The sequence below is a fragment of the Gordionus sp. m RMFG-2023 genome, chromosome 3, assembly GCF_954871325.1.
Source record: "Gordionus sp. m RMFG-2023 chromosome 3, tfGorSpeb1-WG-v2, whole genome shotgun sequence".
Classification (NCBI taxonomy): domain Eukaryota; kingdom Metazoa; phylum Nematomorpha; class Gordioida; order Chordodea; family Parachordodidae; genus Gordionus; species Gordionus sp. m RMFG-2023.
In genome coordinates, this window is record NC_088777.1 from 31,548,323 (window position 1) to 31,563,655 (window position 15,333).

The following is a 15,333-nucleotide window of genomic DNA, read 5'->3' on the forward strand; positions in this document are numbered from 1 at the left end:
AATAGCTGTATCTATACAAGGGCTGAGCCGATATTAAATATCGGATCGGTATCGATATTTTTTAAAAACCGATGATGATATTGTTTATTATTTTGGGTAATTATATAATTTTATTTATTTATAAATAATTTCATAATAATAATGAAACTAAAATACAATTTATTTGTTGTATGGTTTAAAAACAGTTAAAAATTTTACACTATTTTTTGTTATACTATCTGTAAACGGGAAAAAGGATTTAAAAATATCTAACGAGCCACATTCAGCTAGTGTTGTTAAATTCAAATATGGAGCTGTTTAACAACACTACATTTACCCATAAATTTGCAAATATTTTAAATGAGTTTATGAACTTTTGGAATAAATATCGGATTGGTTTTTTCGTAATATAGAAAAATAACTGATTGGCGAAAAATCTATGGATCGTCACTGCCCTAATCTATACCAATTGTTAAATATATTTTGATACAACTTTATTTTATGTTAATTATTATATTAAAAATATTTAATTCTATTTTTTGTATTATATTAATGACTTTTTTAATTTTAAGATGATTACAATTTATAATATAAAAATAAAGTATAACTTTAAAAAAATAAATAAAAAGAATATATTTTAAAATAATAAATCTGTTTAAAAAACGTGATAGGTAATGGCACCGTGGATTGATATGCTATGTAAACTACATATTTTCATAATTCGTTGACGTAGGTAAAAACCTTACTTCACTCGAAATTAATCACATTTTTGGCGAAGTGCTTTGAAGAAATCACGGGCTCTGGAGTGTCAGAAACATTGGGGATTAAAGTGTAATTAGGAATTTTAATATATATATTAATTTTTATAATCCTCGAATTGGAGCTAAAGGATAGTGCAAAGCGATCAACGCATATATAATCCTAGGCTAACGGGATTCCGTTGCTCCGTGGAATGAGTGTCATTCAGTCAAGCCTAATAGTGTCCTCGAAATTAAGATAATTAAATTTACTGGTTAGTGGCGTAGATGGCGACCTTTTGAGAAGCAGCAATGAAGAGGGTCATGGTCTAAACTGTCGACAAGGAGATGACAGAGTTTGCAAGATGAGAGTGTAAAGATATCACAGTAAGCTTACTTACAAGGGAAATATTATTTTACACCATGAATAACCAAAAAATTCCTAATCTAAAGATATAACATTTGAGTTTATAAATATGTCTTGATAAATATACAAATTTTGATAGTTGAACTATAAATAATTTTTTTTTTATTTTATTATTATCCTAATATAAGTGTTATACATAAAGTATAGTACAACACTACCTTCCAGTTTGCGGTTTTATCTAGTGTGGCTAAAAATGTGTTCAAAATCGGAGCTGACTCATTGATCAAAACTTTATAACCGTTTTAAAAAACAATATTTATAATCATTTTTGAACATATAATTTTAGAAGGATAATTGGCATCAATGTTAAAATACACAAATTTTTAAAAAATCTAGTTATTGCTAATAAAAATAAATCATTACAGGCTATATTTTATATAATAAATAAAATATTAAACTAAATATAAAAAAAATGACTGGTTCACTTCAAGATTCGGTTTTAAGATAGATTTTAAATTGTCATTATGTATACCTTACATATTATAATAAAAAATTGTATCTTAGGAAAATATATACATATCTAGATACTTTTTAAGCTATGAAATCTCATCTAGATTGAACAATATCTTTGATTTAGATATATTTTACCGATCAAACTGAAATAATCTTTTTCTGTTGGAGCCCTTAACCAAATCTGCTTTTGTAGGTCCATTACAACAAAAATTTTATGCGACCTTGTCTGCCCAAATTACTTTAAACGGATTCATAAAGATCCATAAATGGAAAGGTTATGTTTTCTTTTAACTTTTCTTTAATTCCTTTATATTAATTATCCCTAATTTTTTTTCATTATGTATAAGAATATGTCTTCTTGTAATATTAGCAAATAAACGTAAGGACAAAGTTAGAGGACGGATTAATAAAGAAATAAGTTCAATTAGGAATAGAAATGGGGACAAAAAAATCGGGGATCCTAAAGGAATTAAGGATCGTAAAGATATATTTTTAAAGAAAAAACTAATTGAAATTGTAAATAGTGAAATGGATAATATAAAAATATTTTAAAGTTCTTGAGGTAATGGGGAAAGTGTAAGGGAAAAGGCTAAGGATATTATATGACAAAACAGATGAGAAAATACATATAGAAATTGACTACCGAAAAGGGTTTAACTCTGTTAAATCTTTAGTTTAAAATTTTATATTACTTGTATAGCACACCCATTAGCAACAGCTTCGTCTGTATTGAGAGAAGTCAGTGGCTCTTTGCCAAAAATAGATTTTATGACAGATTTTATGGCAGGAACTCGAGTAGAGCCTCCTACAGTTTCTATCCTCTCTATTTGAGATGGATTGAGACCTTTTTTGTTAATTTTATAAATTATTTATTATATTATAAATATTAAGTTTTAATTTTTAATAATTTGTATGAAATCTATATACCTGTCTCTTTTAAGAGGTCTTTCAGTGTGGCTTCAACACGAATAAGTATGGATTTAATCATTTCATCAAACTCAGATCTAAAACAAAAAGTATTATATGTTTATGTATTGTCAGAGTGAAAAGGTTTCTCAGCCCGACTTGTAAATTAAGTCGTGCCCAGCCTAGCATTTTTAACTTGCCTAATTCTAGGCCTAAAAAATCTGTGAACAGGTCAGGCAAAAAATTTTGAATTTGGTTGTGCTAATTCAGTTTATTTTTTATCTAAAAAATATAAAAAAAGGAAAAAATGAAAATAAATCTATGAAAGAAATAAATGGCACAAAAGATAATACATTTATTTATATTCATCTTGAAGGATTTAAAACTCAATTTTTAAAAATAAGGAAAAACTTCATTAAGTATTTTTTTAAAGAATTTAAACCTCTGTACTTTCGCAGTTACGTCCAGATCCTCTTTAACGAAGGACTCCAAGCTCAAGGGTATAGGAGTGGAATTAGCACTCATAAGCTTTTTTACCTTGCCACACTCTTCTATGAGCCTGGCCTGTGATCGGGGGTCTAATTTCTGGACTGTGGGAATCGAGTACTTCTCACTAAAAAGAACTGAAAAATGGTGGTACAAAGCTAGATCTAGATCACGGCCACCCAGGGAGGGGTTAAATGCAGAAGCTAGAACCTGATTAAAAATATATATTATTCTCCTTTCTTCCTTTTAAATTTTTGCTTATTGTTCCTTACTTTCCAACAAAAAAATTAATTAGAGCCAAATTAAACATTTTATGAGAGTAGAAGTCAAATAAGCATGGCTTTTTATAAAAGAGCCCGGGCTTTTATTTTTTAGACCCAGTCCAGATTTTATTTCATACCATCTACGGCTAATTCTGGGCAAGATTAACCTACATGTCTTTAATTTAATCTTTGAAAGAATAAGGAAGAGAAGAAAGGGAGAAATAAAAAAATAAACAAAACAATGATTAAATTAAAATGACAGATAATTTCGTTTTAAAACGTTTATTAAAATAATGAAAATAGAAAAACCTTGATTTTGTTTTTGTACATTCGGCAAATATTTGCTTGTAAGGCCTGATGGCCCATGTCGATAAATACTATTATTTTACCTGGGTCAATAGAGGTTTCCTTTGTATCACCTTCTTGTGTTTTGACAAATAAGATTTTAATTTAAAATTTTTAAAACAATAAAAGACCGATGGCTGGTTATAAATTTTTTTTTAATGTACATTCAAGTAGGTTATGTAAATGTTAGACATAATATACACTAAATCAAATAAAACAAACATTACATTATTGTTGCTTTCCAAGTCTGAACTAACAACGAAAATAAACATATTATTTCAAAGCCCATTTAAAAAAACAAATTCAATTTTGTTAACTCACAAAAAGAAATTGGTAGTATAGTGAGATCTTGATATAATCAATTGGATTGCAAACCCTTTTAACTTATGATTTTCTCAAAATATATTTTGTTTGCATTAATATAATGTATTCTATATATTGTAAAGGCTCATAACCCCATACAGTTGCTTTATTGTATATAAATTTTTTAAATTTAAACAAAAATTTGTATACACTTTAAAATTCTAAAGGAGTCAAAAACAGCATATCGGATCGAATCAGGTTAGATATTTAGCGTTCTTAAAAATATAGGATAAAAACCGAACGTTTATTTTACATTATTTAAATATTTCAAAATTTTATCTTTATAATAGAAAGGTTTTTAATTTTTTTTACAAATAACAACTAGTCTGTTTTATATACTTTAGGAAAGGATCTTGAAATTTTTTTTAAGCTGGCTCTGAGTTATGGAAATTATTTATAAAAAGTAGAGAATTTTTAGGGGATATAGATGGTTCTCATAGTAGAATTTTATTACCAGAAAATCTAAAATAACCAACATAAAGTGTTGTGCATTCGTTTGTAAAATTATTTAACTTGTAAATTTTAAAAAGTTTTCGCAAGTCAAATATTTTAATTTTCAAATAAATTAATAAATATGGTTTTAAATTACATAACACTGTATATGGGGAATTCCATGTTTGGGACTTAATTCTCCTTCTTAATTCTAATTATCTTTGGATATAATTGAACTAAAAGCGTCATTTAAATTTTTTAATAGCACAATAGTGGGCCTTTAAAATTATATGTTAAATATTGTAAAAAAAATTTACGTTAAGAACCGGAAATGGTCATAAAATCAAATCTTTGATATTTTTTTTTTATGAATAGCTACAAAATTAATAAATAAATGCAAATAAAATTTATGTATTGCAAATTCAATAATTTTCACAATATGGAAATAATTAAACTTTAATTTCATTTTCTCTAATTGGCATAAAAGTGAAACTTTTGTATTCCGGGAATGGGTTTGACCTTTTGAACAAAATATTTTTTCTTTCATTTATATATGCGTAATTAATTCATGTGATATTTGCTTTATGAAAATTAAATCTAATGTCTATAATATTTGATTCTCATATGAATGCAGAAGGTGTAATGTTTGACATGGGATATTATAAATAATTTATTTTAAACGTCTGATCCAAGCCGGCTTAGCCCTAAATTCAGCTTGTTTTTGTCAAAAATTGACTGAGGCTCAAGCCAAAAGGAAGATCTCATAATTAAAAAAGATCTACGACACATATTGCATCGATATGGCACTCTTGTTTTTTTCTACCCGCATTATGAAATTGGAAAAAGTATATTGTATTCCTGACGATAATAATTGTTATTTAGGCAAAACTCATTCACAAGTTGCTACCTACTTTAAGAATATTCATTTTAAAAAAAAGACTATAAAGATATTTAGATAAATAATCTTTCTTTAACTCAACATTTTATTTCTTTATTTTTTCATAGAATTTGATGTAAATATTAATTAATTTTTTTTATTAAACATTTTTAAAGGTGGTTTATATTAATATTAAGTATTATTTATGAATTTTTAAATGTGGTTTTTTTAATATTAATATCAGATAGCAGCAGAGGTAATTTGCATGACCCGAATTTTTAAAATATTAAACAATCTTTTAGCAAAATCTTTTATAATTTTTTTTATCATCTTTGTAAAATTATCTATTTTTTTAGTATATTAAAAGATGTGGTTTTTTCTAAATAATTTTTTTAAAAATATTTATATCTCTTTTATGTTATTTTATATGATCTTTTTAACGAAAATATTTTAATGTGACAATTGTCATATTCGTTATTTTTAAACATTTTTGAAATTTTTTGACACAAAAGGGTAAAATAATATTTATATTGTAAAGATGTTAAATTATAAATTCAATTATGATGTTCCTTGGGAAATTGGCAATTACCATAATCGATATAACATATTAGATTTTTTTGACGCTAATGGATAAAAATATGTATTTTTAACATGTTAAATTAAAATTTCAATTAAGATGTAACATATAAAAGTGACAATTGTCATAATCGTTATTTTTAAATTTTTTTTATGTAAATGGGCTAAAATAAGTATTGCTAACATGTTTAAATAAAACTTTAGTGAAGATGTACCAAGTGACAATTGTCATAATCGTTTCTTGAATATTGATTTTTTTTGACGCAAATGGGTATAAATATAAATTGTAAACGTGTTAAATTAAAATATCAGTGAAGATGTACTATAGAGAAGTGACAATTGTCATAATCATATTTTTTAAGGTTTTTGTGAATTTTTTTGACGAATGGGTTAAAATATAGATTGTAAACATATTAAATTAAAATTTCATGAAAATGTACCATGGGAAAGTGACAATTTTCATAATCGTTATTTTAAGTTTTTGGAATTTTTTTGACGCAAAAATGGGCAAAAATATAGATTGCGTACATGTTAAAATAAAACTTCAGTGAAATGTATAGATAAGTAGCAATTGTCATAATCGTTATTTTTAAAGTTTTTTGACCCAAATGGGTAAAAATATATTCTAAAAATGTGAAATTTAAATTTCATGAAGATGTAGGAAACTGACATTTGTCATAATCGTTATTTTTAAACATTTTTGAAATTTTTTGACACAAAAGGGTAAAAATAATATTTATATTGTAAAGATGTTAAATCATAAATTCAATGAAGATGTTCATTGGGAAATTGGCAATTATAATAATCAAAATTTTTAAACATATTAGATTTTTTTTGATGCTAATAGACAAAAATATGTATTTTTAACATGTTAAATTAAAATTTCAATTAAGATGCAACATATAAAAATGACAATTGTCATAATCGTTATTTTTTAAGTTTTTAAAATTTTTTTGATGTAAATGGGCTAAAATAAATATTCCTAACATGTTTAAATAAAATATTAGTGAATATGTACCCTAGATTAGTGACAATTGTCAAAATCGTTATTTTTGAAGTTTATTGAATTTTTTTGACGCAAATGGATATAAATATAATAGGTTGCAAATTGTCACTTTCCTACATCTTGATGAAATTTAAATTTGACATTTTTACAATATATTTTAACCCATTTAGGTCAAAAAAATACAAAAAATTTTAAAAATAACGATTATGACAATTGCTTCTTATCTATACATCTTCACTGAAGTTTTATTTTAACATGTACGCAATCTATATTTTTGCGACAAAAAACTTAAAATAACGATTTTATGACAATTGTTACTTTTCCATGGTCATCTTCATGAAATTTTAATTTAATATGTTTACAATCTATATTTTAATCCATTCGTCAAAAAAATTCGCAAAAACTTTAAAAATGACAATGTCACTTCTATATGCTACATCTACATGAAATTTTATTTAACATGTTTACAATATATATTTTTACACATTTGCGTTGAAAAAATTCAAAAAACTTTTAAAAAAAGGATTATGACAATTGTCACTTTTCTATATATAGTACATCTTCATGAAATTTCAATTTAACATGTTTACAATATATATTTTTACCCTTTTGCGTTAAAAAAATTCAAAAAAACTTTAAAAATAACAATTATGACAATTGTCACTTATCTATAGTACATCTTTACTGAAATTTTAATTTAACATGTTTACAACCTATATTTATACCCATTTGCGTCAAAAAAATGAAATAAACTTAAAAAATAATGATTATGATTATAACTTATCGGGTACATCTTCACTGAAGTTTTATTTAAACATGTTAGCAATACTTATTTTTGCCCATTTACATCAAAAAATTTTAAAAATAACCATTATGTAAACATGTTAGCAATACTTATTTTAGCCCATTTACATCAAAAAAAATTTAAAAACTTTAAAAATAACGATTATGACAATTGTCACTTTTATATGTTACATCTTAATTGAAATTTTAATTTAACATGTTAAAATACATATTTTTGTCCATTAGCGTCAAAAACAATCTAATATGTTTAAAAATATTGATTATGATTGCCAATTTTCCAAGGAACATCTTCATTGAATTTATAATTTAACATCTTACAATATAAATATTACCTTTTTGTGTCAAAAAGTTTCAAAATAACGAATGACAATTATCACATTATAATATTTTCCTTAAAAAGATCATATAAAAAAATAACATAAAAAAGTTTAATATAAATATTTTTTAAAAAGTTATTTTAAAAAAACCAATTCTTTTAATATACATAAAAATAGATAATTTTACAAAGATGATAAAAAAACTATAAAAGATTTCATCTAAAAGATTGTTTATTTATAATAAAATTCTCAAAAAATTTCCTCAAATACAAAGAAAATTTAAAATTTTTATCATATGTTCAAATATCTTTTTCAAAAGATTTTTTTGCTTAATTTTGGGCATGTCATGAAAATCACTAATTGTAATAAAAATAATACAATAGCAGCATATCATATTAAAAAAACATTAAATAAATAAATCTATTTTCATAATATAATTATTTTCATAAAAATATTTATTATATTCTTTTAAAATATTTAAATAAATAAATTTTGGCTCAAAATTAGACTCGAGCCTACTCATTAGCCGGCTTGAGCCAACTCCTGAGCAGGCTTGAGCCAACTCATGAGCCGGCTTGAGTCTAAGCCAATTTTTCGGCTCCAACCTAACTCGGCTTTTTAACAACACTATATCAGATCGGTTAGCCCTAATTTACGATAAATTAAAATAAAATTTTTTAAAAAAATTTAAAACTCTATGCTTTATAAAAATTATTGCCATCTATAAATTTATTATTTATTTTTGCCGAAACTTTGAAAAAAGATAGAAAATAGGGTTGCGCCGATCCACAAATTTTTCACCAATCCGATATTTGATATTACAAAAAAACCGATCAGGTATCTATTTAGTATTTATCTTTGAACCAATATCATAAAAATATCAATATTATTTATTTTTAAATAACCAACATTCTCGTTAAAATATTTGAAATGTTTATGGGTGAATGTGTGTTGTTAAACAACCCCATTCAGCCGATTTAAAAGGGTCTAAATTAAGATTTTAGCTAAAATATTATTACCTAAACTTCAAAATTTCGTTAATAGAAGTTCAAACCTTTCTGCCATATAAGTACATATTCAACAAGCTTGAAAAATTTATTTTTGGCCAAAATCTTGATTTAACCGTTTCCTTAAAATAGCTAAATTGAGCCGTTTAACAACACTAACTCAATGCGAAGTTATATGTATTAAAATCCTTTTCTTATTGCAGATTATATAACTAAAAATAGTATAAAATTTTTAACTATTTTTTATAAACATTACATTATAAATTGTATTTTAGTTTCTTTCTAATTTATTGTAAAATTATTTATAAAATAAAAAAATTAGATAATTATATATACTATCATAAAATAACCCAAAACAATTTAAAAAAATACAAGATCAGTTTTATAAAAAAATCTACCCGATCTGATATTTTTTGTGTAAAATATATCGGCGTCGATCCGATATTTAATATCGACACAGTTTTAGAATATAAGTTTATATAAAATATGTAATAAAATAAAGCGTTTAAGTTCATTGGTAAACGAGCTTTTAAGATAGGATATAACATGTAATTAAATGATTACTCAATGTTAAATTGATCAAGATTTTATAAACCCTTTAAGATTTTGATTAAATTTTATATACAAACTTCATCCTAACTCTTATATTTTTGGAGATATCAAGGATGAAGTTTAATAAAATGACCTATGTTTATGCCATCGATTGTCATTAAATTAAAAATTTGCTAAAAAGTATAGAATTATAAATAATGATTCTAATATAAAAATAAAGGTTACATTCTATTTTTTTAAATATTTTATTTATTGTGATGGTCCATTTAGCCCCAATCCTTTTGAACAATAAAGAGTTATTTTTATAAAATTTTAAACAAATGCCAAAAGACCAATCTAAAAAATATATTTTGCTTTCATTGATAAAAATAATACTTAAAAAACAAGGGTTATGTTCTAATATTATTTTTAATGTATTTATATTTTGTATGACATTTTTATAATAGGAAATCTATCTATAATATATATAAAAGCCTTGTCACACTGTGACAGTCACACTTTATGATATATATATTTAAAAAATCGTTAATTTTGAAAAGTGACTTGTGGCCCAATCGGGAAAAGCGTCGCTTACAAATCTAATGGACTTAGGTTCGAATCCCAACAAAGATTTTTTTTCTCAATCTGGCAAAATATTTTTTCTTTCTTAATCTGGCAAAAATAATCAAATAGATAAGATTCAAAGTTTGTAGCTACTTTAAAAATTCAAACTAGGTATTCTTATATTTTGAAATTTTTAATATTCTTTTAAAAAATATTCGTCCAATTATCAAACATTCATTCATCTTCCATTACCATAAAACCATTGCCATCTTATACATTATCATATATTTACTAGAACTAACTGAAATATCTATAATATATATTATAAATTGTGACACTGAATATTTTTTTGAAAAACTATTTCATGGGCGTTGAAAAGTGTCTATGGTCTAATCGGTAAGAGCGTCGATTGCAAATCTGATGGACTTAGGTTCGAATCTCAGCAATGATTATTTTTTTTTTCTTAATCCAACGTGGTGGTTCCGTCCTTTGAGATGTTAGCTAAATTCCCATTGGACCTGAAAATGTTGTCATTTGCAGACCTCTGCAGACGCATATCATTTATAAATGGATTCTTTGGCAGAGGTAAAATCCATTATGATCTGCTGTTTCCGATGGCATCCTGATTAGAGGTCTACAATGGGCAAATTTTGGTGAACCTGTCTGCTCATTTATTTAAAAATTTTGTTTAACTTGCCTGTCCAATGTATAAAAATTATTATATTGGTTGATTTGGCTCTTTATGTATTATTTTAATGTTTTATAATTAAACTTATAAATTATGTAATAAAAAAATAACATCTAATAATATCTATCTATAATAATCTATCTATAATATATATAAAAGCCTTGTTACACTGTGACAGTCGGCAAGAGCGTCGCTTACAAACCTGATAGACTTAGGTTCGAATCCCAATAATGTACTTTTTTTGATCATTTTTTTTTCTTAATCTAACTTGATGGTTTCTTTCTTGGGGTGATGATAATATCTATCAGTATTTAAAAAATCGTGAATTTTGAAAAGGATCTGTAGCTTAATCGGCAAGAGGTCACTTACAAATCTGATGACTTTGGGTTCGAATCTCAGCAAAGCTAACTTGGTGGTTTAATCCTTGGGGAGTTGATAATATCTATAATATATAGTCAGTGTCACAACGTAATAGCCAATATTATTCTTTTAAACCATAGCTTATTCGGTTCAATAATAAACCATAGCTTATTCAGTCCAATAATATCACGTATCAAACATTCATTTATTTAAGCTACCATTACATATATACTAGAATTCTTAGTATCAAATTTGTAATTTGTTTATTTTTCATTTGGACAAATTTATTTTTTGAAAGGCGTCTGTGGCCTAATCGGCAAGAGCGTCACTTACAAATCTGTTGGATTTGGGTTCGAATCCAGCAAAGATCTTTTTTTTAAATCCAACTTGGTGGTTCCATCCTTGGAGAAATGATATAGGAAGCCGGACTTGACCACGTGATTCCATTATAATATCTTCTATCTATCTATTTATAATCATAGGTCTGTAATTTTGCAATGTGGTAAATCAATGGGTTATAATGGCATCTGATTATATATGATATTTTTAATGATGATTATAAACAAGATACCTCACCAGAAGACAAAAAATATAGCCTAACCATTTTATCAGAGGGTTAATATTTAGATTTTCACAGTATCAATGTTTAAATTATCAAATATTTTCTTACAATAAAGATTTTATTGAAGAATGGATATATTTGAATTTTATACAATTATATATCTTTTAATTAGGTAATTTCTATGCATAAGTAAATATTTGCATTTATATGATTACTAACTAATTATAATTTTCTCCTTAATTTGAAGATGGATGAATTAAATTAAAAGCTATGCTTTATAAATTATCACTTTTATGAAATTAGGTCTGTAATTTTGCAACTTGGTAAATCAATGAATTTTTATTATGGAAGCAGATTTTGGTTTTGTTATTTAATACAACTCAATTGCCATTAGCATAGCTGATATTTTTAAAATTTTACCATTATTGGCTTCATATAGGATATTCCATGTTATTCATGAAACTTTCAACTGAATACCTCTCTTATCTTTTCTGAAGATGCCTTTTTACATGGATTCCATAGTTATGTATATTTTCTTCATAATTGTTGAATGTATGTTATTCATATAACTTATTATAACATTTTTGATTAAATGTATAACCTTTTTGTTTTACTTATATATAATTTGACTATGATTAAATTAACTTCCTATTATATGTTAACTTAGAATATCTATATATTTTCTATTGTAATTTAATAACAAGGTCTTAAATTAAATTTTATATTTTGTACCTAAGTAATAAATCACATATTATTTGTAGGGGTGGTTGTCGGTTTAAAATTTAAATTAGGATGAACATTTTTCACTAATTTATAAAAGGCATGGTACTTTAATATGTATTCATGAATTTCATAAAAATGCCATGAGTTAACCAGTAGAATGATGGGTGGTTTAGAGATTTACCTATTATCTCCAGGCTGGGAACAAATTTTGAAAATTACTATGGATTGGGCTAGACTTAGAAAATATTATTATAAATTATTTTAGGCTGGACTTGGGGAAAATTATTTAAAATTATTATCAGCTTGGATGCTTGGGAATTTTTTTATTATTAACTATGGGTCAGACAGTGGCCTAAAACAAATTTTTTTGCAGGGCTGGGCTCGGTCTGATCAAAATACCAAGGCCCATGAAAATCTGATTTTGAATATATTTTTAAATTCATTATGATTTTTAAATATTTTATTTCAGTTCTCAACTAACAAAATTATTATGATCTTTCATTGGGCTTGGAACAATTTTTTCAAAATTATTATGGTGTACCTTGTTTGGGAATTTTTTTTAATATTAAATATTAGGCATAGGTGATCAGTAATATTTAACAAATGATATTGATATTATTAAGTAAAGACTTTAAATATATTTTGACTCAAACCATAATATTTACTCTTAGTTTTAACAGATTGAACCTGGCCTGAAGGGGGGGGGTGGTTATAAAGAATAAAAATTGGATATTATTTTCAAATATCAGGTAACAACTATCATAAAAGTAAGGAGAAAATTCTCATACCCAGGCATTTTTGACGGGCTATCTACTAGTAATATATATAAAAGCCGTGTGACACTCACAGTGTCACAATTTATAATTGTGGTGTTTGGTAGTTTGATATATTAGTTTTTAATATTATCGCGACCTAAGTGGAAATGTCATTTAGCTCATTATCGATTAATTTAAAGTTTATTATTAGTTTGTGTTATCAAATATATTATTGCAAAAAAGAAAAACAATAAAGATAATTATTTTTATTATTGTTCTTTTTATTTAATTTATAAATAGTTTTATTACTTGTTTTTCGTTTAAAAAAAGAATTATATCTTTGTTTCAAATTCTTCAAGGAGTAAAAAAAAGATAATCACAAGTAAAGGAAAAAATAAAGTGAACCCCAAAATAAAATAAAAGATTCTCATTTTTCCCGCACATAGTTAATAACTACCGATACCTTGTTAAATTTAACATATATTTAAATAATCATAAATTTTAATAAGCGTCTGTGGTCTAATCGGCAAGAGCGTCGCTTACAAATCTGATGGCTTTGGGTTCGAATAGCTGCAAAGATCTTTTTTTTCTTAATTCAACTTGGTATTTTTTTTTCTTAATCCAACTTGGTGGTTCAGTCCTTTGGGATAGGCATTAACTCAATTCCCATTCGGCCTGAAAATGTTGTCATTTGCAGACCTCTTGCATGGGAAAATAAAAGTGACAGACGCATATCATTTATAAAAGGATTCCTTGGCAGAGGTAAAATCCATTATGCTGTTTCCGATGTCATCCTGACTTGAGGTCTGCAATGGGAAAGTTTTGGTGCACCTGCCTGCTCATTTATTTAAAATTTTTGTTTAACTGCCTGTCCAATGTTTAAAATTTATTATATTGGTTGATTTGGCTCTTTATATATTATTTTAATGTTTTTTACTTAGACTAAATAGAATTCAGTTGCTCATCTTAACTGAAATAAATTTCAAATTCACCTACCCATTGTTTTAAAAATATTTTTTAACCCTCCCACTCACCACAGAATTGGCTGGTTTAAGTTAGAAAAAACCTTCATCTAGCAAGAATAAATTTTTTAGGGTTCAAATTGCAAATGAATGTATAAAAATTTTAGGAATAATTTTTATTGAGCATATAAATATAATTTTTACAGATTTTATGAAATTAATATAATGAAAATTCATATGTTCCGATTATATATTTATATTGAAGGTAATAATATTATATTTATTTTCAAATTTTATAGATAATAATGGCTATTTAAAATATACAACCCGATCTAGATATCTTTAAAATTTTAGGCCCAGCCCGGGTGTATTTAAAAAATTAAAATATGGCCTAACCCCTGTACCTGTATCAAAATATATTTTCTTATAATAAAGATCATCTTGAAGAATGGATCCATATCATGAGAAGATGCAAACTTATTCAAAACTCTGTGGATAACAATTTACCAAGGAGTGCTTTGTTGCTTTCATTGTTAAATAAAAAAACCCTTAAGGAAGGATTCATTCCCGTAATCTAATAAATATTTGCATTTTATATGATTACTAGCTGATGTGCCACAAAAATCAAGGAATTAGTATTCTCCTTAATTTGATGATGAATAAATCAAAAATAAGCCTATGAGGTGTGAATCAGAAATTTACCTTATTTTGATGAGTTAATTCCAATATTTTCATTATTCTTATAATATGATGATAAATTTCTATTTTTTTAATTTTTATTATTTATGTACTCAATAAAAAATTTAATCTTGCTAGATGAGGGTTTTTTAATTGTTATCATAAAACAGATTTTGTATTTGGACTTATTAAGAATGAGTCAAATTGACTCCAAGAAATTAAAAACCAAATTATTTTAGGAAGAGCATCACAGATTGTTCCATCATCAAGATACCAATAATTAATATCCAAATCAAATTTAATTAACCCTGTATTGCATACTGTGTATCTCAAGCCACATACCACAAATTATATAATAAATATTTTATAAATAAATTTTAAATCAATTGCATGGTGTGTATTTGAAGCCATATTCTATATCTTCGATTGGAATTTTAATTTGGGCCACGTGATCAATTATTAATTTTTAATTTCGCATTTTAATAAACCCTATTTTTAAAAATGGCTATTTTTTTATAAAATTTTTCTTCTC

The 15,333-nt window shown here is 25.4% G+C and overlaps 1 protein-coding gene across 2 annotated transcripts in view; it reads right to left on the reverse strand.

Moving 5' to 3' along the window:
- The window catches only part of LOC135925783 (heat shock protein 105 kDa-like), a 42,123-nt gene that overhangs the window by 9,043 nt on the left and 17,747 nt on the right, over positions 1-15,333 (reverse strand). Inside the window, exons 5-8 of one of the 2 annotated variants that reach the window (XM_065461256.1) lie at positions 3,561-3,670; positions 2,945-3,198; positions 2,524-2,600; positions 2,289-2,440 (exon numbers count right to left, since the gene is read on the reverse strand). In XM_065461256.1, coding sequence (XP_065317328.1) covers positions 2,289-2,440; positions 2,524-2,600; positions 2,945-3,198; positions 3,561-3,670 — 593 coding nt within the window. Of the gene's footprint in view, positions 1-2,288; positions 2,441-2,523; positions 2,601-2,944; positions 3,199-3,560; positions 3,674-15,333 lie in introns of both variants that reach the window. The other variant, XM_065461255.1, reaches the window with a different exon arrangement.